The sequence below is a fragment of the Pogoniulus pusillus genome, chromosome 22, assembly GCF_015220805.1.
Source record: "Pogoniulus pusillus isolate bPogPus1 chromosome 22, bPogPus1.pri, whole genome shotgun sequence".
In the NCBI taxonomy this organism is placed as follows: domain Eukaryota; kingdom Metazoa; phylum Chordata; class Aves; order Piciformes; family Lybiidae; genus Pogoniulus; species Pogoniulus pusillus.
In genome coordinates, this window is record NC_087285.1 from 5,350,161 (window position 1) to 5,373,642 (window position 23,482).

Genomic DNA, 23,482 nt, shown 5'->3' on the forward strand with positions numbered 1-23,482 from the left:
CCTAGCTTTTAGACACATTAAAAGGCAGATTAGATGAGATCTGAGAAATACAGAGTTTACAGGCAGGGCAACAACCCTTCCCAAAGCACAGACCTTGACCTGAGAGGGCTCAAACATAATCACCCTGGTTCTGTCTGCTACCCTAAGGCATATACTGCCCCAGTGTGCAAATCATAAAATCACAGAATGATTTGGGTTGGGAAGGACCTTAAGGATCACCTAGTTCCTACCTCCCTGACACGGGTAGGGCCACCTTCTACCAGACAGGGTTGCTCAAGGCCCCATCCAATCTGACTTTGAACACTTCTAGGGTTCAAATGTATGAACAATGATAAAGAAGAAGAGGAAATCCATTGAATACCCTGAAATACATTATCTTTAATCCAAAGCATCTCTGATAACACTGTCACCTTAGGCATCAGGCAGATTTGGCACCTACACTACAGGATAAGTTGGTTAAGCTACCCAATACATGACAAATATCTGCTCAGAAATTCCCATTTCAAGCATTACCCTGTTTTCTGGCCAGCTAGATCTTTCCTGCCTGGAAGCACAGAGGCATGAGTAACTGCAAATGGAAAAGATATCAACCCTGCTCAAATGATATTTGCATGAGATACAGGGAATGCTGGCAGTGGAGGGGACTACTTCATAACAGGTTTTGAAGTTAATCCCAAAGCAACTCAAACTGAGTTTAGATCAATAAAAGCTGGATGGTTACTTTTATGGAATGATTTACAAGGAGCTGTGGAAAAAAAAAACAGGACAATAAAATATTCTCTCTTTTAAGCATCTTGCTTTCTTTAAGATATCTCAGGAAAAAGAAATATATATTATGAATGCTTGGTTTGTGCTCTGCAATTGTCTTTTTATGGGCAATCTGTTTTTTTTTTCCCCCAATGCATACAAATGGATTAATATAAGTAAAGCCCCTTGCAAAACCCAAACTGAGGCAAGGTTTTAGGATTATTCTCCTCTCCACAAGCATTTTTCTTGTAAAGAAAAGCTTATATTGGTAAAAGCATGGTTTATGATGTCTAAAAAACTATTTTCTGGCTTCTAGCACTTAAAGAAGAGTACCCAAGATAATTTAGTTAACACTGTATCATTTATGGCAGGCATAGAAGGAAATTATCCACCCTGCATTGCAACTTGTGCACACACAGTACATTCACAGCAGACTACAATGTTATGGGGAAAGAGCAGCACTGGATGTGGGAAGGAAAAGGGGATGATGGCATTTAGGCTCAGTATTGATCCTTCTGCTGCCAGAGACAGGACAGTGAATTCTCTAACAAATTAATGACTCTTGCTGTGTGTTTATGGCAGCTCATGGCTTCTCCCTGTGTTTCCCTGTGGATATAATTAGTACATTAGGATTTCACAGTTACACTTTATCTGTATGCCTACACTGCTATGCACAAGCACTTTCCCTCTGTATTTTACAGGGGTGTGTTTGGAAGTGCTGTAAAAACCCAAGCCCTAGAGCATTAGGAAATTATGAGTCTTTGATTTCTTAATAGCTTCTAACTCTACATCTCACACTCACACAATCCCAGCATGGTGGCATTTAGAAGGACCTCTACAGATCATCCAGTTCAACCCCTCTGTTAAAGCAGGGTCAATGACAACAGCTTGCCCAGGATCACAACATGTAGCTGGGTTTGGAGTCTCTCCAGTGTGACCAGCAGGACAAGGGAGGTTATTCTGCCCCTGTGCTCAGCCACCCCTTGAGTACTGTGTCCAGCCACCCCTTGAGTACTGTGTCCAGTTCTGGGCTCCTCAAGCCAAGAGAGATGTTGAGGTGCTGGAAGGTGTCCACAGGAGGGCGACAAAGCTGTGGAGGGGCCTGGAGCACAGCCCTGTGAGGAGAGGCTGAGGGAGCTGGGGGTGTGCAGCCTGCAGAAGAGGAGGCTCAGGGCAGAGCTCATTGCTGTCTGCAGCTACCTAAAGAGAGGTTGTAGCCAGGTGGGGTTGGGCTCTTCTGCCAGGCACCCAGCAACAGAACAAGGGGACACAATCTCAAGTTATGCTGGGGGAGGTCTAGGCTGGGTGTTAGGAGGAAGTTGTTGGCAGAGTGAGTGATTGGCATTGGAATGGGCTGCCCAGGGAGGTGGTGGAGTCATCGTCCCTGGAAGTGTTTAAGAAAAGCCTGGATGAGGCATTTAGAACCATGGTCTAGTTGACTGGATGGGGCTGGGTGCTAGGTTGGACTGGATGATCTTGGAGGTCTCTTCCAACCTGGCTGATTCTATGACCAGATTAAGGCCCCTGCCAACCCCTACCATGCTAGGACTCAGTGATTCTGCAACATAAATCTTCTCTCCCCAGAATTATCCCACCCTTAAAGCAGAGATCTCAGGACTGTCCAGGATTCCCAGTGAAGTGCTGCACCCCACCAGGAGCTGAGACTGCTTTACTCCTACCCCACCAATGGCCAACCATGACCTGGAAAAGGCATTTTTATTTGTCATCTCATGGTAAAAGACAGGAAACCAGAAGAGAGGCAAAAAAAAAAAAAAGGTAACTTTTGAGACATGGTTCTCTTCATTTACCATGAAGGTAATGGCAATTACCTACAGTGGTAAATGAAGGTGAATTTTCTCACGGAGAGGAAGCAGGAGGAGTGATGAAAAGCGAGGCAGAAACTTCTCACCCCACAAACTGATGAGCCTTGCATCCAAGCTGCCAGGTAAGGACGGGGTGTTTATCACCTCTACTTCATAGCATTAAAAAATAATGTTACACTTTCAGGAAAAAAAATTAATCCATCCAGCTATGCTTATAATTTCCTGTAATTGATAAGGTCGACCAGCAGCAGATGATGGATTGACTTCTCCAACACTTTGTCTCCTGCTCTCTCTCCCATTTTCAAATCAAAAGTTCTCTGCCCTTCGTCAGCTTCTTTTTTTGCCTTGCAAGTGCCCTTCAAACAAAGGACTGATTAAGTGACCTCAGAATACGTTTTTACTCTTCCAGATTAAAATACACACCACACTGCATTTTAATTGGAGAACAGCTCAATAATCTAACAAACAACAATAAAGAGAAGCTGCTATTGCACCTTGTCAGTTCCAAAACATAACAAAGCAGATCCTGGAAAATGGCTATGCACCTTTTTTTTCCGTGTCTGCTGTGTTTCCTTTCCATCACCCCTGATTACTGAAGGCATCCCTCTCTCCAAAGAGCAGATTTTTCATGTTTATTTATCCCATTCCTCCCTTTAATGTGCTCCCTGGTCATGCAGGCTGGAGACACTGCGCTCACAAACGTGTAAAACACTGCAGATTGCCTGTAAATCTCTCCCGCGCTCTGTCTCAAGTGAAATCCAAGACGCGATGAGAACACCACAAATCTCCTGCTCTGACACCCACGGATGCAGCTGGTGTGGAGGGAGTCCACATTAACCTGGGGTGATTCTGGAGGGTGTGAGGTACCAGCTGCTCCCCTTTTTTTGCCCATTAATTAGATGACTGGGGACTAGAACATCTGCCTCATGAAGAAAGGCTGAGGGACTTGGGGCTTTTTAGCTTACAGAAGAGAAGACTGAGTGGGGAACTTCTCAATGCTTATAAATAATTGAAAGATGGGTGTCAAGAGGGTAGGACCAGACTCTGCAGCAGTGCTGAGTGGCAGGAGAAGGAGAAAGAAGGAGAAGAAGGGGGAGTAGAATGAGGAAGGAGAAAGGAGAAGGGGAAGGGGAAGAGAGAGGAGGGGAAGGGGAAAGGGAAGAAGGGCAAGGGGAAAGGGAAGCAGGGGAGGGAGAAGGAGGAGAAAGAAGAAAGGAGAAAGCAGGAGAAGGAGAAAGAGAAGGAGGAGAAGGAGGAGAAGGACAAGAGGGAGAAGAAGGAGAAGAAGGAGAAGGAGAAAGAGAAGGAGAAGGAGAAGAAGGAGAAGAAGGAGGAGAAGGAGGAGAAGGAGGAGAGGAAACTATTGGAGAGAGGGCAGCAGAGGTTACAAAGATGCTGATGGCACTGGAGCATCTCTGTGAGGAGGAACAGCTGAGAGCCCTGGGGCTGTTGAGCCTGGAGAAGAGGGACCTGATCAATTCTCAGCAAGAGCTAAAAGATGGGGGGCAAGAGGATGGGGCCAGATGGGGCCAGAGTCTTTTCAGTGGTGTGACAGGACAAGAGGCAACAGGCACAAAGCGGAACCCAGGGTGTTCCATCTGAATATGTCCAAAATTCTTTGGTGTAAGGATGTAGGAGCCCCAGAGCAGGCTGCCTGGAGAGGTTGTGGCAACTCCTTCTCTGGAGACTTGCAAAACTCGCCTGGAAGCATTCCTATGTGACCTGCCCTAGGTGATCCTGTTTTAGCAGGAGGGTTGGACTGGATGGTGTCCAGAAGTCCCTCTCTAGCCCTACCATACAGGGACTCTGGGATTCTGTGAATGGAGAAGAAACCATTCTGGAAGAACTACTACTACTACTAGTAGTAATAATAATAGTCATTATAATAAGCATATGTTATAATAATATGCAGTATTATTATAATAACATATTATTATTTTTATTATTATTATGGTTGCTGTTATTATTGCTATTGCTACTATTATCTATTGCTGTTATTATTAATATAATTGCAATTATAACAACAACAACAACAATAATAATAATCAAAGTAATAGTTATTGTTGTTGCTATTATTATTATTTCACCTCACTTTAGGAGCCTTCCTTTTCAGCCCTTTCCACCAAGGGCAGCTGGGAGCCTTCCTCATGTAGTTTCAATGCCTACTGCCCAAACCAGTCTCAGCACTCGGGCTAGCTGGTGGCACAAAGGAAACCACCATCAGGATTTCAGAGCTCCCAGCACACAAAAATGTATGAAGCAGGCCAGGTTAACAAAGCCTGCCTGGTCCTTAGAGTGGTAGAAATCTTTCTCTGGTGATATTTACATGATTTTTAGACAAAATGTACCCAAGCTTTAATGAGATCATTATTATGCAGAACCTACAACAAAGGCTATCACTTTGGAAATGATTTCTCCTCACTAATCAAATGTCTCTGCTCCTTTTTTCCCCCTCCTTTAATTCCCCCCCCCCCCCCCCCTTTTCTTTTTGTTTTACAATAGATTCATGAGTGATTCATATAAAAAATAATAAAAAACCTAAATTAGTCATGGGCTCTTAAATCACTTTCTTTGGTGCTTTTAATAATTCATTCCCAGAGACAAGCTGAGACCTTCTGCTTCATTAATATTATTTGTTCTTGGTTTTGCACATGCTATCACTTTAGTGATTTACGTGGAGCAAAACTCAGCCTTAAGCAAACACAACCTGATGGGGTGTTCATTTATCTTCTTTTTCTGCTCAAGGAAATTAGCACAACATTAAGACTTTGCTGGTGAGCAAAAAAAAGAAAAGTCTGGGGCTTGAAAATGTGGAAATGAACTTTTTAGATGGTCATGCAACTACAATGTAGATAAAAGTGGATGACTTTTGTATCTTGAGCAACTCGAGAGACAACACAGCAAGGAAAACCAATGGGAGGTCTTTTGCTGGAGCTGTTGGAAGGGAGGAATTGGAATCATAGAATCACAGAATGTATCAGGATGGAAGGGAACCTCCTCAAAGGTCATCTTGTCCAACACTCTGCAGTAAGCAGGGACATTCCCAACTAGAGCAGGCTGCTCAGAGCCCCACCAAGTCTGATCTTGAATGTCTTCAGGGATGGAACTCCAACACTCCTCTCAGAATCAGGGTTGGAAGAGACCACAAGGATCAGCTAGTTCCATAGGCAGGGACATCCTACCCTAGAGCAGGCTGGCCACAGCCTCAACCAGCCTGGCCTTAAACACCTCCAGCCACGGGGCCTCAACCACCTCCCTGGGCAACCCATTCCAGGCTCTCACCACTCTCATGCTCAGCAACTTCCTCCTCATGTCCAGTCTGAATCTCCCCACCTCCAGCTTTGCTCCATTCCCCCTAGTTCCATCACTCCCTGAGAGCCTAAAAGTCCCTCCCCAGCATTTTTGTAGGCTCCCTTCAGGTACCTGAAGTGCCACAGTAAGGTCACCTCAGAGCCTCCTCTTCTCCAGACTGAACAGCCCCAACTCTTTCAGTCATACCAGAGGTGCTGCAGCCCTCTGCTCATCCTTGTGGCCCCTCTCTGCACACGCTCCAGCATCTCCATATCCCTCTTGTAAGGAGAATCACCTCTCTCAACCTGCTGGCCTCACTTCTCCTGATGCAGCCCAGGATCCGGTTGGCCCTCCGGGCTGCAAGTGCACACTGCTGGCCCAGCCACTCTGGGCGACCTCTTCCAGTAATTCACTATTCACATTGTAAATAACTTCCTCTTAATGACTGAACTTTCTGTTAATGTCCAAGTCAAGATGCTGCAATGGACTGAGTGAAATGTTTCCATTCCTTGGATCTAAAGGACAATCCAGAGGAGCACCATGACTAAACAGGTAAGGACCTATCTTGGGAGGAAATTATATTCATAAACTCCAACTTTCTTCCTACAGTACAGAGGGAGGTAACTGGGATTGGTCTTTAAGTCAATTATTATTTCCAGCAGTCAGAGAAGGTACAGAAGAGTAAAACTGATTTCAGAGCCTTAATTCAACTCCTCACAGTCTTCTCTAAAGCATTTTCAAGTGTGCCAGTGTACCTGAACAGCCCACAGCAGGTGGGCTTAGTCCTTTCCTCTTGAGAAGATGCAGGCTGCATTCACAGTTCTGCTTTTCTGCTCTAACACCCAGACTGATGATGTTCGGATGTTCTGTCCAACCTCCACCATGCTGGGATTCTGGGATTCCACAACATTTATTTTCTTGTGGCAATATTCCCTCTTGTCTGTGTAGGCTTTCACTATGCTTCTGAAGGAATTACACTTGTTTATAAATTTCCCTTATAAATTTATGTACATTTCTCAGGAGATAATGTCAAATCATGGGAAACAACATCCCATAAATACTGTATCAAAACATTAGACTCCACGAGGGGTTTATTCTTGTCTTCAAACTGAGGAATGTTTTCATAATCACATCTTTGGGAAAAGAACCTGCCTGTTCCTAGGGGGCAAAAATGTATTACTTTGAGAGATCACAGAATCACAGAATCATAGAATCAACCAGGTTGGAAGAGACCTCCAAGATCATCCAGTCCAACCTAGCACCCAGCCCTACCCAGTCAGCCAGACCATGGCACTAAGTGCCTCAGCCAGGCTTTTCCTGAACACCTCCAGGGACGGTGACTCCACCACCTCCCTGGGCAGCCCATTCCAATGCCAATCACTCTCTCTGACAACAACTTCCTCCTAACATCCAGCCTAGACCTCCCCTGGCACAACTTGAGACTGTGTCCCCTGGTTCTATTGCTGGGTGCCCAGGAGAAGAGGCCACCCCCCACCTGGCTACAGCCTCCCTTCAGGTAGTTGTAGAGAGCAATGAGGTCACTCCTGAGCCTCCTCTTCTCTAGGCTAAACAACCCCAGCTCCCTCAGCCTCACCTCACAGGGCTGTGCTCTTGGCCCCTCACCAGCCTTGTTGCCCTTCTCTGGACACCTTCCAGCACCTCAACATCTCTCTTGAATTGAGGAGCCCAGAACTGGACACAGTACTCAAGGGGTAGCCTGACCAGTGCTGAGCACAGGGGCAGAATAACCTCCCTTGTCCTGCTGGTCACACTGCTCCTGATGCAAGCCAGGATGCCACTGGCTCTCTTTGCCACCTGGGCACACTGCTGGCTCATCTATCAGTACCCCCAGGTCCCTTTCTTCCTGGCTGCTCTCAGCCACTCTGTCCCCAGCCTGTAGCACTGCTTGGGGTTGTTGTGGCCAAAGTGCAGAACCCTGCACTTCACCTTGTTTAACCACTTCACTCTTTGTAGTCAGAAATCAATTTAGAGCTATCATAATCTTACCAGTTTCAGCTGCATTAGAGTCATTTTCTGCACCAGAAAAGTTGAGGTGACTTTTGTAAGCCAAGGGACATGAGAGGGAGAAACAATATGGATGGGTACTTTATGGATAAATAACATTTTTTTATGCTAACAGCCATCTGAAAGGTTTGAAAGAAAAATTGTTTAATTACATGTACCATTAAGATGGCTCTTTTGCAATAGCTATGTGACAACTCATTAACAGAGCTCTTCCCAGACAGGACAAGACAAATTATCACTGTGTCGCTTCTGAAGGAGTCTGATTAAGTGAGCAAGGAAAAAAACTATTAATATTTTGCTGCCAATCAAGAGATGATATAAAAATGATTTAAATAATGCATTCTAACAACCAGGCTTTGTAGTAAGCTTCAGCCTTTCAACTCTGTGCAAATTTAGGCTTTTCCAGCTTTGTGTTGACCGTCGTTGTCACTTCCAGCATTGATCTGAGACACAGTTGACCTTCTCATTGCACATTTGGCATGAGTCTGGAGAGAATAAAGCCATGAGTGGCTGAGGGAGTGTACTAGTTTTGAAGCTAGCTAGACTGTTTTGGTGAGAAGAATGAGATGATAGGCTGTGAAAAGGAAGCAATGGTGATGTCTACTCCACTCACAGGCTTGCTGAGATGGGTAAGAACAAGAACAGAAGTATCGGTAAGAGAGTCACTCTCTGTCTCTTGGGGCTGCATGAACTTCTCTCTCTAACCTGCCTGACTAATCCATCTGCTTCCTAAGCCCCTGGCCAACCCTCCAAACTACCTTGAGCATAAGGCAAAGTCTGCGGTAAGGTAGAGAGGGGTGAGGGAAGGTGGAAGGGTGGTTGAGAGCCCCTCCTGGGAACTCAGGTTTCTGGGAGGGCTGTTGTGTTTCTGTATTACCTTTTTAGCTTGTGTATTTCTGCATCTATTGTAACTATCTGCTCGTATATTGTGCTAAGCTGTAAGCAAAAAGCTTCATTCAAATTTCCAGCAGGTGAGCCTAGTCTGGGTGATTTTCTTAAGTGGGTGAGGGGGTGGGTAACACCCAAACCATCACAGGGAGCTGGGATTGCTTAGTCTAGAGAACAGAATGCTGAAGGGAGACTTCATTGCTCTCTACACCTCCCTCAAAGGAGCTTGGAGTGAGGTGGGGGATGGTCTGTTCTCTCAATTAACAAGTGACAAGACAAGAGGAAATCATAGAATCAACCAGGTTGGAAGAGACCTCCAAGATCATCCAAATCACCTCAAGCTGCACCAGGGGAGGTTCAGGTTGGATATTAGGAATTTTTTTTCTACTGGTCAGGCATTGGAACAGGCTGTCCAGGGAGCTGCTGGAGTCACCATCCCTGCAGGTGGTCAAGGAATGTGTGGATGTGGGACTTTAGGACACAGTTTAGCGGTCATGGTAGCACTGGGTTGACAGATGGATTTGACAATCTGAGAGGTCTTTTCCAATCTTAATGATTCTATGAAGAACTTTTCATAGGTACCTCTCCTGTGCTGCTCTCAAACCTAGTTGGAAGGATTCTTTTTGCTCTTTTTATTTTTTTTTGGCCTTCTATTTTCATCTGATTCCCTGAATTAGCATTTAGAAGAGAAAGAGTTTAATTGAAATATAATAGGAGGATTTTTCCAATCCTGTAGTTTTGTAGGTGATTACCATTGTGCCAGGAGCAGGGAGGATTTTCTTGAAGTTAAAAAGGTACAATTAATCTCCTGTTGCACTTCCAATTAGCCAAATTGCTAACCTTATTGTGAAAAGCAGAAATGCAATCGAGTTCCTGCTCGAGGCGTACAAAAAGAAAACTGAAGTAATTTAATTAGCTGACTTCAAGTATATTAAGAATCACACTGCCTTTACTTTCCTGCTGTCAATGCCTCTAAATAGATTATTGGTTAATGTGAGTTTCTGCACACATGGAAAAGCTGAAGCTTTGAATTGCCTGCTGCCACAACTCTACCCGATGCTGCTGAGATCCACGGCTGGCTGCATCTTCGCACAGCACACCTCAACAGGAATGCTGATGCTATTCCCATGCTACATGTAAGCATTGATCCCAAATGTCAGTGTGTTCACTGGGACAAGGGAGGTTATTCTTCCCCTGTACTCAACACTGGTCAGGCCACACCTTGAGTACTGTGTCCAGTTCTGGGCCCCTCAATTCAAGAGAGATGTTGAGGTGCTGGAACATGTCCAGAGAAGGGTGACAAAACCGGTGAAAGGCCTGGAACACAAACCCTATGAGGAGAGGCTGAGAGAGCTGGGGTTGTTTAGCCTAGAGAAGAGGAGGCTCAGGAGTGACCTCATTGCTGTCTACAAGTACCTGAAGGGAGGTTGTAGCCAGGTGGAGGGTGGCCTCTTCTCCCAGGCACCCAGCAATAGAACAAGGGGACACAGTCTCAAATTGTGCCGGGGGGAGTCTAGGCTGGATGTTAGGAGGAAGTTGTTGGCAGAGAGAGTGATTGGCATTGGAATGGGCTGCCCAGGGAGGAGGTGGAGTTGCTATCCCTGGAGGTGTTCAGGAAAAGCCTGGATGAGGCACTTAGTGCCATGGTCTGGTTGACTGGCTAGGGCTGGGTGCTAGGTTGGACTGGATGATCTTGGAGGTCTCTTCCAACCTGCTTGATTCTATGTTTCAGGTGAATATGCCTCACATCCCACAAGTACAAGACTTCTAAAAATTGTCCTTGAGCTGGACTAACCAGCTGAAGGACCACCTCTTCATGCCTGCTATAGAAAAGTGCTTCAGACAGCAGAGAGTCATAGAATCGCAGAATGGTTTGGGGTGAAAGGGACTTTAAAAGGTCACCTAACACCCTGTGGGCTGCAGGGACATCTGCAACTGAAGCAGGATGCTCAGAGCCCCAAACAACTCGACCTGGAATGGTTCTAGGGATGGGGAAATCTTCCAGCTCTTAGGGCAACCTGGGCCAGCATCTCACCACCCTTACTGTGGACAATTTCCTCCTTCTCTTGAGTTTAAATCTCTCTCTTTTAGTTTAACCCATCACCCCTTGTCATGTCACAACTGGCCCTGCTAAAAGGTCTGTCCCCAGCTTTCTGATAGGCTCCTTTAAGCACTGAAAAGACACCAGAAGGTCTGTCTGAGACATGCAGATGCCTGTCCTCAGTAGCCCTAGAGAAGACACTCCTGAGCATAAGAGTCTTACAGACTGCCCATAGTAAAAGAAGGAAAATAAAAAGATGGTAATCCCTAAACTGTGTCACCTCAAGTAATCAGACCAGGATACAGCTGGCAGTGAAACATCTAGAACACAAACACTTCAGTGTTTAATTAAGGATGAGAAAGGCGTGGAGGTGTTTATTAGATTAAAAAACAGCTGATGAGTGCTAGTAGCATATGACAAGGTGACAGAATTCCTGAAGTGACATGTGAAACATTGAAATTGAGGCAGAAATCCTGTGTTTCCTCCTTGCAAGAATCTCCTTTGATAGAGTTTCTCAGTGGTATACTAGTTCAAACAGCTCAAAAAGGCATGATTTTGTTTTCTGCTATATTGCATGGTCCTGTCCTAAGGGGTGTTGAATCATTCAGGAACTGGTCAGTTTATGTGCAGGGACATAACTCTTCCTCTTAACATTTAATAACCAGTGAGAAAGGAGAATTACTTATAAGCTAACCAGAAATACACTTAGGCCAGCACAAAATTAGGGAGGAATTGGAATTTCCACCTGAAAATGTACTCCTCCAAAAATTCTATTCCACATAGTAGGAGTTGCAAATGAAGCCTCAGAGCCATGTGCTGTCTGTCCTTCTACTCCAACTCACAGAATCACAGAATGATTGGAAGGGACCTCTGAAGATCAGACAGTCTAACCCCCTTGCAATTCCTGGGCTGTTTTTTTGTGTCCAGTTCACACATGAACTTTAATCTTTTAAGATGAAAGTGACCCTCACAAAATTTCACAGAGACATGAGAAATATAACTAGAATTTTCATTAGTTTTGGCCAAAAAAAAACCCAAAAAACTATGACCATTCTTGAGCCTCCAGAGTGTGTGGAAATAAGATTTCAGAAACTCAGTTCTAACTCCACCTTAAACACTGAGCCCAGAAAAACTGAACCAAAAATCATTATCTTTGGATGTACCCAAGGAGTACAACTGCCAAAAGAAAAGGCTCCTTCTAGACTCTGGCCACACAAAGCTGTAGAATTTGCTCACTCTGAAGAAAGAAAGTGTATTTTTTACCAGGATTAATCTGAGTCAAGGAATAGAACCCTAGAATCACAGACTCATGGAATTGTTTCAGTAGCAAAAGACTTCTAAGGTCATTGAGTCCAACCACCAACTCAACACCGCCATGCTTGTTAAACCAGGTCACAGAGTGCCATGTCTACACTTCCTTCAAACCCCTCCAGGGATAGTGACTCCACCACTTCCCTGGGCAGCCTCTTCCAATCTCTGACCACTCTTGCAGCAAAGAAAATTTTCCTAATCTCCAACCTAGCCCTTCCCTGACACAATTTCAGACCATTTACTCTCGTTCTATCACTTGATACTAGGGAGAAGAATCCAGCCCCTATCTCATTCCAACCTCACAGGATCACAGGATGTTAGGGGTTGGAAGGGACCCAAGGAGATCATTGACTCCAACCCCCCTGCCAGAGCAGGAGCACAAAATCTAGCACAGATCACAGAGGAACACATCCAGACAGGCCTTGAAAGTCTCCAGAGAAGGAGACTCCATGACCTCTCTGGGAAGCCTGTGTCAGTGGTCTGTGACCCTTACAGTAAAGAAGGTCCCTCTTGTGTTGAGGTGGAACCTCTTGTGCTGCAACTTACACACATTGCTCCTTGTCCTATCCCAGGGAGTGAGCAGAGCCTGTCCTCTGCTTCTTACCAGCCCATAGATGTTTATAAATACTTATTAAATCTCCTCTCAGTCTTCTCTTCTCCAGACTAAACAGCCCTAGGTCCCTCAGCATCTCTTCATGAGACATGCCCTCCTGTCCCCTAATCATCCTCACAGCTTTCTGCTGGAGAGAGTCCAGCAGATCCCTGTCCCTCTTCAACTAGAGAGCCCAAAACTGAAGGCAGTATTCAACCTGAGGTCTCACCAGGGCAGAGTGGAGGGGCAGGAGAACCTCCCTTGATCTGCTGGACACACTCTTCTTTAATTCACCCAAGGATCCCATTGGCGTTCTTGGCCCCCAGGGCACATTGCTGTGCCATGGGTAACTTGGTATCCACCAGGTTATCCCCAGGTCCCTCTCCACAGGACTGCTCTCCAGCAGATCACCTCTCAGCCTGTACTGGTGCAGTTTATTATTCCTTCCCAGGTGCAGGACTCTGCACTTGTCCTTGTTGGATCTCATTTGCTTTCTCTGTGCCCAACTCTGTCTGTCCAGGTCTCTCTGGATGGCCACACAGCCTTCAGCTGTCTCAGCCAAGCCTCCCAGTTTGGTGTCATCAGCAAACTTGCTGAGCAGACACTCTGTCCCCTCATCAATGTCCCCTTTCAGGGAGCTGTAGAGAGCAACGAAGTCTCCCCTCAGCCTCCTTCTGTCCAGACTAAAATAGATGGAAGAATACAGAAGAACATTTGCACAAGGTGGTACAGGCAGCAAGCTGCCAGGTCAGCCACCTGCATGGCTCATCTGCCACACTCCTGCTACAGCAGGGAACGTCTGACTTTGTGCATTGCAGCTTGGCAAGTTTCCCAGGATTTGCAGTGCCAGTGACCTGAAGGTCATTATTCCAACCCTGTCTACAAGAAATCTGGGCAGGTCCAGCAGCTTCAGGCTGGCTGTGCAATCCTGCACATCTCTGTCCTGCTTCCTGTGCCAGTCCTGCAGTGGGTGTTTGCTGCTGTTGTGTGGCTTTCCAATGTCATGCTCCAAAGGGCAACCAAAAATGCATTTTAAAAGGCCAATGCTTGCTTTGATGGAAAGAAAGAAGTGTTTGGATGGTTCCAATTATTAAGTTTGTGCACACATTCATCACCTATAAGCAATGCACACGATCTTCCAGCCAAGAGAAGAGTCCACAAATCCCACACCGAGCTGCAGTGTGGATTTCTGTCCCATGTGCTGTGATTTTCATGCACTAATGCAGAGAAGTAAAACAAAGATAATTCACATTTCAGCAGTCCTGGATACACAACAATTTAGGAAGCACCAGTATTGACTGTAACAGCCCTGAACTGAGTGCTTGTCAAATTAACAGGAGCCCAACAGAAAAGTAAATCAGTTCTTGCTGTAGTGTAATTAAAATAAAACCTGATTTACTGTGTACTTGAATGCAAAGAGAAATGAAATACAGACCATATTTTTGGTATGCTATTTCCCACTCTCTCTGTAATTAAATGTTATTAAATCAATGAGTAAGTTTATACTATTATTCAGATATTGTCTTTACTACCAGCTATGAATCACACATCAGACCCAGGGCTGCGAATTAAAAGAGATTCATCTTCCTTCCAGCAAGAGCATTGCCCCACCCTGCTGAACAGCCACAGATTTTGCCCTGCTCAGAAACAGCAGTTGAGGAGTGAGAGATAAGAAGTGAAACAGAAGGAGCTAAAATAAAAAGATGTTATTTGATTTAGACAGAGGAGAGGTTTCATTGCAAACCATAAATGCATTGGTCCATGCTTTCGATGCACTGGTTTCTTTGAGCTAGGGAAGAGATCCCTGAGGAGTTAATGGTCCACAGAGCAGCTTTCTCCTGGGTTTCCAGAGCTGTTAGTCACGGACTAACACAGGATGAACCAAACTCAATGAGCAACAAGGGACGAGGCTGCAGTGCTACTTAAATGCTGGGTTATTAGATCACTGAGTTTTAACTTCTGAAGATATTACAAGTACCTTGCTCTCAGTTGCATGCATGTTGTTTTGCTTTTCCCCCTGAGACATACCCACACAACCCCAAAAAGATCAAACCAGCTTCCAGTTCTCCTTAGTAATAAGATAAAATTTGTTGCCTTCAATGGAGTTAAATGGAGTCATATCTGCTGCCCTAAAAAGAAAATGACATGAGTAATTCAGGACTTACGTTGATGTCCTCCAAGTCAAGGAAGTTGAGGATGACTCCGTTGCGCTTCCAGATGATGGGAGGCCGCAGTGCCCCGCGGATGCTGCACGTCAGGACGGTGCTGAGGCCAACAGTGATGGTGGTAACACTGATCTTCTGGTCCTCAGGTAGGCTCAGCCGAACCACCTCTGCAAAAGGCAACAACACAAGAATAAAGCCAAACACTACAGAGGGAAGCTGATCCTCTCTCCCTCTCTCTCCTTTCTTCCTCATTCCAGGAATGACTCTGAAGGATCAATCCTAATCCCACGATCAGTCTTTTTTCAGTGGTGCCTCGCAACAAGAGATAAGGGGCACAAACTCAAACTTAAGAAGTTCCATCTAAACCTGAGCAGGAACTTCATTATGCTGAGGGTCACAGAGCACTGGAACAGGCTGCCCAGAGAGGTTGTGGAGTCTCCTTTTCTGGAGACATTTAAAACCCACCTGCACACACAGGTTCACCTGAGTGAACCTGCTCTGGCATGGGTGCTGGACCAGAAGATCTCCACAGGTCCCTTCCAAATCTTACCATTCTGTGATCCTGACCACCACATGTGTTATTCGTGCTATAAAACCTCCCTAAACAATAAAGTAAGACACACAGACATGGGATGTGGCACATCCAAATTTGCTGCATCATTTTCTGAAAGATCTAGCAGAAGTTGTGGCATTAGAGAAATAAAATGGGTCCTTTGGCAAGCAATAGTTAAGTCTACAAAACAGTCAGTGGCAGAAGGACAAGTAAAAGCTCTCCTTGCTTGACACCATCTGGATTTGTTTCTCTAGAGGACTCCTGACAAGGTCCTCTGAAAAGACACACGAATGAGTCAGGTTCTTTCCTTAAAAAAGCAGAATTAAGCTAAGACTGTTGTCACTGAAATATAAATAAACTCAATTTTATGTTGTCCCAAAAGTAGAAGTCACCAAGTATGAACATTCCTGTATGAAATGCAGCTACATATGGCATCTGAGATAGAGATGTTCTAACAAGGACTGAGAAGCCTTCTCATATTTTATTTAAATGAAAAACAAAGCAAAGCACAAAACCAAACAACAAACCAACAACCTGTTGTTTTTACTTAAATGCAGCACACAAAAGAAACACCAGTCCTTACTGCAAACCACACCACCACGTCCCTGAAACCATACAACCACATCCTGAAATGGCCTCAAGTTGCAGGACATGAGGTTTAGAATGGAAATGAGGAAAAATGTCTTCTCTGCAAGAAGGCATTGGAACAGGCTGCCCAGGAAGGCTGTGGCTGCTCTCTCACTGGAGGTGTTCAAGGCCAGGTTGGATAAGGCCTTGAGCAACCTGTTCTAGTGGGAGATGTCCCTGCCTATGGCAGGGGGTTGGAACTGGATGATCTTTGAGGTCCCTTCCAACCTAAACCATTCTATGAATCACCATCCCTGGAGATGTTCAAGAAGTGTGTGGGCACGGCACTTTAGGACATGGTTTAATGGCCGTGGTGGTGTTAGCTTGATGTTTGGACTTGATGCTCTCAGAGGTCTTCCCAACTGAAACAATTCTAGGACCCTAATGTTTTCTACTCTATGTTCCTTCTGGCCAGCACTCACAAGATGTTTGTATCTCATCACATGTGGCCACACAGACAGGTAGGACATTTGATACCAGAATTACTGTGGGCGCAGATTGCCATTATGAAGCATTTCAGCAGCAGTGGCAGGGCAATCAGGCCACACTGTCAAAGCAGCTGCATTCACCCTGTCATCATTCACATGATGTTTTTTGCTCACTCTCAGTCCCAGGCTCTGTAGCAAGAAAGCTCTGAGGTTAGGGTGCATCTAAATGCTGCAAACTGCTCTGTCAAGGTAATGGTCCTTTGAGATGAATGTTCACAGCACTTTGGTGTTACGTCACTCCAAACAGATCAAAACAAGGACTGGGGAATGAAACATCCTCTCCTGGCTCAAATCCCCCTCTTTCCTCATCACAACTGGGATTAACTGAGGTGCTGGAGCATGTCCAAAAGAGGACAATGAAGCTGGTGAAGAAAAACAGATGTTGTGAGGAGCATTTGCTCCCTGGGATAGGACAAGGAGCAGTGAGTGTAAGATGCAGCACAAGAGGTTCCACCTCAACGCAAAAGGGACCTTCTTTACTGTAAGGGTCACAGAGCACTGGCACAGGCTACCCAGAGAGGCTGTGGAGTCTCCTTCTCTGGAGACTTTCAAGGCCTGTCTGGATGTGCTAAATTTTGTGGCCCTGCTCTGGCAGGAGGGTTGAACTTGATGATCTGCTTGGGTCTATTCCAACCCCTAACATCCTGTGATCCTGTGATTTGAGGGACTGTTGTTATTCATTCTGCTGCTAAGGAGGCTGAAGGGAGACCTTCTGGCTCTCTATAACTCCTTGAAAGAAGGTTGGAGCCAGGTGGACTTTCGTCTCTTCTCCCAAAGAAAAAGTGATAGGATAACAGGAAACAGCACTAGGGGAGGTTTAGGTTGGACATGAGGAACAATTTCTTCCTCAAAAGGGCTGCCAAGGCCTGAAACAGGCTGCCCAGGGCAGTGATGGAGGGAGTGGAAAGCCATGTAGAGGTGGTGCTGAGGGACATGGCTTTGTGGTGATCTTTCAGTGCTGGGTTAATGGTTGGACTTGATGATCTTGAAGGTCTCATCCAACAAAAACAATTCTGTGACTCTACCTGCTGGAGGAGACCAGACAGGACCATTCAGGAGCAGGGACAGTGACCCATCCCACTGCCCTCAGCCAGCCACCTGAGCAGGCAGTACCAGCACCCAGGGGCTAAGAGCAGAGCTGTTTTCTGCATATCAGAGAGCTCCTTTTAATGAATACAATATTTGGAGCACACTTGACAGGAAGAAGAACTGATAATTACAATAATTTGTAGCATGGAGTAGGGCTAATGAGGACATCTTTTCTTGAGGAGAAATGAAACAGAGAATCATTCATTTAGGAAAGATTTGTTGTGGTTTTTTTTTTCATCTTCCTGTGGTTTTTCTTAATTCTCCCTGCTGTTCCTCACACTGTCTTCACTTCCCTGGCTCATGCTGGGCTCCCATTTTTTGAGTGTTTGGTTGCAGGCTCCCTACCCATCCTCCCAAGGATGGCTAAAGAGCCTTCAGTTTTAACATTTAAGTAGCACACTAATGAAAAAGACATTAATTTTTAATTAAGGAGACACTTTGCATAACTGCCTGTCTTGGATGTACAGCATCAAGCCAAGAGATGAGTTTTTATGTTAAAGAATGCAATTAGTGCAGACCACCTCAACAAATGCTCAGTTTCTACTCTGCAACAGTGAGGGCATATCTGGAGTACTGGGTCCAGTTCTGGGTTCCCCAGTTCAAGAGAGACATGGAACTACTGGATGAGTCCAAGAGAGGTTATGAAAATGCTGAGGGGCTTGGGTTATCCCTGTAAGGAGGAAAAACTGAGAACCCCTGGGGCTGTTGTGCAGCCTGAGAGAGGATCTGGTCAATGCTCAGCAAGATCCAGAGGGTGGAAGGCAAGATGAAGAGGCCAGACTCTTGTTAGTGGTGCCCAGTGACAGAACAAGGGGCAGTGGGCACAGACTGGAACCTAGGAGGTTCCACCTGACAATAAGGAAGGAAAACTTTGGTGTGAGCATGCTGAAGTCCTGGAGCAGGCTGCCTAGAGAGGCTGTGAAGTCCCCATCCTGGAGAAATTCCAAACCCTGATGTACCTTGTGATCCTGGGCAAGCTGCTGTGGGTGCCCTCCAAACCTTACCATGCTGGGATTCTGTGAACACACTCCTGAGTGTTTCTATGAAGTATATTTGAGGGCATCTTATTAATATCTAAAAGTCTTTTTTTTCTAGTACAGGATTATTTGGTGTGGCTTTAGAGATTGCTTTATTGTTACCAATAGAAGAGATTTCCTCACACAATCAGATGCATTGAGGAGGAGACAGAACCCTCTAGAGGATGCAGAGTCTGGGCTTTTAAAAATATCTTATAAATCCCTCCAAATCTTGTAGCTAAGTTATAGAGCTTAGGCACAGTGATGCTACTGGAATTATAGCACCAAATTATCAAAGTCACCAGAATGGTTTTGTGCACAGCCTCTACACTCAGTATTGAACCCTTCTCACCCAGGCTTTAAAAACCTTGAGAAGATAAAAGGGTTTTTACCACCCCTGTAAAACAGAACTGAACAAATGGGCAATATTCAAAATGTGCTCACTCCCAGAACACAGCCTGCAAGTGGAATCTGGTCCTAAAACTGAGCAATTTGATTGGGAAATTCCATGGATGATGCATGCAAAACAGCTTTCTATATGCAGTAGATTGAAGCAGCCTCAGTCCTGGCTGATTGTATTTATCAAGTCATGTCAAACCTGGAACTCTTCCTGGGATTTCAGTGGATGTGACTCTTCAGTCTGTTCCAGCTGGAAAGTAAAAAGGGCTCCTGCCAACTGCTCTATCTTCAGAGAGGTGCTGCCATCAGACAATGGGGTTGGACTAGATAACCTCTAGAGGTTCCTTCTAACCCGGTGCATTTGTGCTGGTTTGAGGCTAAGTGGAATATCATAAGCCTATGATTCTATATTTCCATGAATAGGAGCTGTCACTGTTGACTCAACTTGTAACTGTTCAAGATGGGGGTAAAGCTCCCATCAAGTGTATCTCAGGTGTAACCCCCACCTTTAAGAAGCAATGGGGAGAGCTCTGTCCCTTTTATCAGAGGTCCAGGAGCAAAATCATAGAATGCACGGAATTGTAAGGGACTTCCAAGGTCATTTAGTCCAATCTTCTTGCAGTATGCAGGGATATCTGCAACTATCTCAGGTTGCTCAGAGCTCCATCAAGTCTGATCTTGAATGTCTCCAGGGATGGGGCCTCCACCACCTCCCTAGGAAACACGTTCCAATGTTCCACCACCCTCATGATGAAGAACTTCTTTCTAATGTCCACAGCAATCTTCCCTCAGGTTCTGCACCAAATACAGAACAAGATCAAGGTCAGCACTGACTCTGGAAACCCTGCTCTGGTGATGTTAGCTCCAGAAAGCTTTAGGATACAGGCCTCTTCAAGCCCATCTCCTCTCCACTCAGAAGGGTGAGGGATTCCTCCCTGTGCACAGCACAATGCCTGGTGCCAAGAGGTTCCTGAGGGAAAGGATCTTTCAGCCCCGTCTCTCACATCTTTTCTCTCTGCTGTTACATTCAGTCCAAGAGAGATCTGTGGACCTTTGGTGACCCTGGTGTAGCCATTCTGATGTTCTTACATTGCGCTCCTTGCAGTACCAGCTCCCATGGCGGCACATTTGAGAACATGAAGTCTGACTAATTCCTTCTCTTGTTAAAAATGTCAAGATCTTGTTGAACATTTTCCCCAGCCCCTCTGCTCCCATTTTCTCTTCTGAAGGCGCTGAGCTGGCGTTGCTCTGCACCTTTGCAGGCTGTGCATACTAATGCCAGCAGGTATTACTTGTTGTGCTGGTTTATCATGGAGATCTTCTCCTCTGCTGTCATTTGCAGCCCGCCAAAGGCAATCATAATTTCCCAATGAAGACATGTATAATTGTATAGGGTTAACACTCCTGGGGGAGTGACCCTGAACCTGACCCTAGGGGTCTTGGCCCCTCCTCAGGGGTGGGCCACACTCCAGGTGATGGTTAGCCCACTCCCCCCACTTCCTGTGGTATAAAAGACAGGAGTTCTCCTGTCTCTTCCTCTTTTCGCCCTCTTGCTCACTACCTGCGTTCATGACCGCACACACACACTGATACTGTATACCAGCCACGAGGCAGAGACACCATCACACTACTCGGGTTGTATCCATCCCTGTTTTGTATTTTGCTGTTTTCCCTTCCTCATCCTTTGTAAACTCCCCTACCTCCAATCCCTTTTTCTAAGTTATTGTTAAACTTTTCCTTTTTAACTTCCAAATCGAGTGAGATTGATTTATTGGGGTGTCCCTACCTTTTATCTCTCTCCCTGTCTTTTGGGGAAAGGAGGGGGAGGAGGGGAGGGCACTCTATAAATTCTATAAATTGTCATTGGGTCTACCAAATTTATAAGAGTCTCTGGGAACTTGCATTTGAACCCAAAACAATTTATTTGGCGTCTCAACGTGGGGCTAGGTAGAAAGAATTCTTTCAGAGAAGATTTGGAAGTTAAAAAATGGATATTCTGACAGTCTTAATCATTAACGCTTTTGGATGTCTGTTTTGGGGCTGGCTGTTAAAGTTTATAAGTTACCATGTCTTCTGGATTGTCATTGATATGCTCTGGGAATATTCTAAGCATTTGCCTGCCCGAGTCTATGCCTATTTCCTGAATTCTGTTAGTAATATCACTGTGTTTAGAAATGTTTCTGGAACATGGAATCAATCTGAGTATATGCATTGGAGCACAGAAGCTCCAGATATTTTGGGGGAAAAATGGTACTGGATAGCTGTTATTTCACTGTGTGTAAATGTAGGTTTGGGAATTAATAAGGTAGCTGTGAACTGGGACACGTGGAAGTATCAGGTGGGCGCCGCCATTAGGGTGCTTAGGGGGAGGGGTGGTCCTCACTGCCCGAGCTGCAGCTGCGGGGGTTGGGCGACAGGTCAGGCCGTTCCGGCCGCCCCCAGCGCAGGCACCGCCCCTAGCGCGGCTCCGCCCCGAACTCCGCCTCCGGTCCCGCCCAGGGCAGCCCCCCGGACCCTGCCCCCTCAGCCCAGCCCCCTTCACCTAGCGCCAATAACCACGCGGCCAGCAAGATCAAATCAAAACCCTCCCGCAGATGCCGATCCAGGGCAAGGGACCTCTTCGGGAACCAGCACCCCCCAGCAACAGCAACCAGCTGGAAATGGACCTGATAATGGAGTGATCCTTATCAGCTCCACGCCCAGAAAGGAAATCAGGCACATAAGGCAGGAGTATGCAAGGGCAAACGGACAGTCCCTTTTAGCCTGGCTTTTGAAATGCTGGGATGCAGGAGCAGAAACAGTGGACCTAGATCACAGGGAGGCGAAACAGCTGGGATCCTTGTCGAGGGATGGAGGTGTGGATAAGGAGCTGGGAAGGCTCGATGGTACCCACTCACTTTGGGCCAGGCTTCTGATAGCTGTGAGGTACAGGTACCCGACTAAGGATGACATGATTTTCCATCCCCTTAGATGGACAGATATGGAACAGGGGATCTCATACCTGAGGCAAATGGCGGTTCAAGAGATAATTTATGGAGCCGACCAGAGGCCCTCGGACCCTGATGATGTCCGCATGAAGCCAGCCCTCTTAAAGAAACTGACTCAGTGTGCCCCTTCCACATATGCCCCCACATTGGGAGCACTGCTGCTGGGCAGAGACCCCAACAACCTTCCCACAATCAGGGAGTTTGTGAATGACCTAAGACAGTTTGAAGACAGTTTGTCGAGGAAAACCTTAATTGCCACTGTAGAGACCCTCACCCAAGAAATGAACGAGCTGAAAGCCTCTTTCTCTGAAATGCAGAAGGCAGAGGATGACTGCTCTTCACCTTCAGAATGGGTGCAAGTCTCAGCTATAAGGAACACACGCCGCCGTGCTCCTCCTCCTCCCCGCAGGAGACCAGCCCAGAGCAGACAGGGTACACACAGGGGGTCACTCTGGAGAACACTGTGTGACCATGGGGAAAACATGGATAGATGGCATGGCCAGCCCACCTCAGCTCTATCGGCCAGGGTAAGGGAACTGCAGGGGACAAACACAGGGAATAACTCCTCCAGAAGAGGGGTTGCCCCAGTGTCCCGCAGGCAGCGCTCTCGCTCAAGGGGTGGTGAAGCCAGTAACTCAGGTCCATGTGCCTCATGCAGCCACACTGCTCAGAATTAGAGGTGCCCTGTCTCCAGCCAGGCGGAGGCCAGGGATAACAGAGTATATTGGGACGTGTTTGTGAAATGGCCTGGCACTTCTGAAGCCGAGAAGTACAGAGCGTTGGTAGACACCGGTGCCCAATGCACTCTGATCCCCTCCAGCCACAGGGGGACAGATACTGTTACAATTGCAGGAGTCACAGGGGGGTCTCAGGAGTTGACTGTGCTGCAGGCTGAGATAAGCCTCACCGGGAATGTGTGGGAGAAGCACTCCATAGTAACTGGCCCTGATGCACCTTGCATCCTGGGGATCGATTTTCTCCGGGAAGGGTACTTTAAAGATCCGAAGGGGAACAAGTGGGCTTTTGGCATAGCAGCTGTAGAGACTGCAGACAAAGAGCAGCTGTCTATCATGCCTGGCTTGTCAGATGACCCTTCCGTGGTTGGTACCCACAAGGTGGAAGATGTCAAGTTACCTATTGCTTCTCGTGTAGTTCATCGCAGGCAATACCGCACCAACAGAGACTCCCTGCTACCCATACAGCAGCTGATTCGCCGCCTGGAGCAGCAGCTTGTCATCAGCAAGAGCCACTCGCCCTTCAACAGCCCGATATGGCCAGTGCGAAAGGAGACAGGGGAGTGGAGACTCACGGTGGATTTCCGAGGCCTGAACGAAGTGACTCCTCCAATCAGCGCAGCCGTGCCTGACATGTTGGAGCTGCAGTATGAACTGGAAACAAAGGAGGCCAAATGGTATGCCACAATTGACATTGCTAATGCTT

General features: G+C 46.3%; 1 protein-coding gene across 10 annotated transcripts in view; it reads right to left on the bottom strand.

Annotated features, from left to right (window-relative positions):
• Positions 1-23,482, bottom strand: part of LOC135185125 (follistatin-related protein 4-like) — a 291,550-nt gene that overhangs the window by 37,433 nt on the left and 230,635 nt on the right. For all 10 annotated transcript variants that reach the window (XM_064161549.1, XM_064161548.1, XM_064161547.1 and 7 more), the window contains one exon: positions 14,884-15,050. In XM_064161549.1, the coding sequence (XP_064017619.1) occupies positions 14,884-15,050 (167 nt within the window). The remainder of the gene's footprint in view (positions 1-14,883; positions 15,051-23,482) is intronic.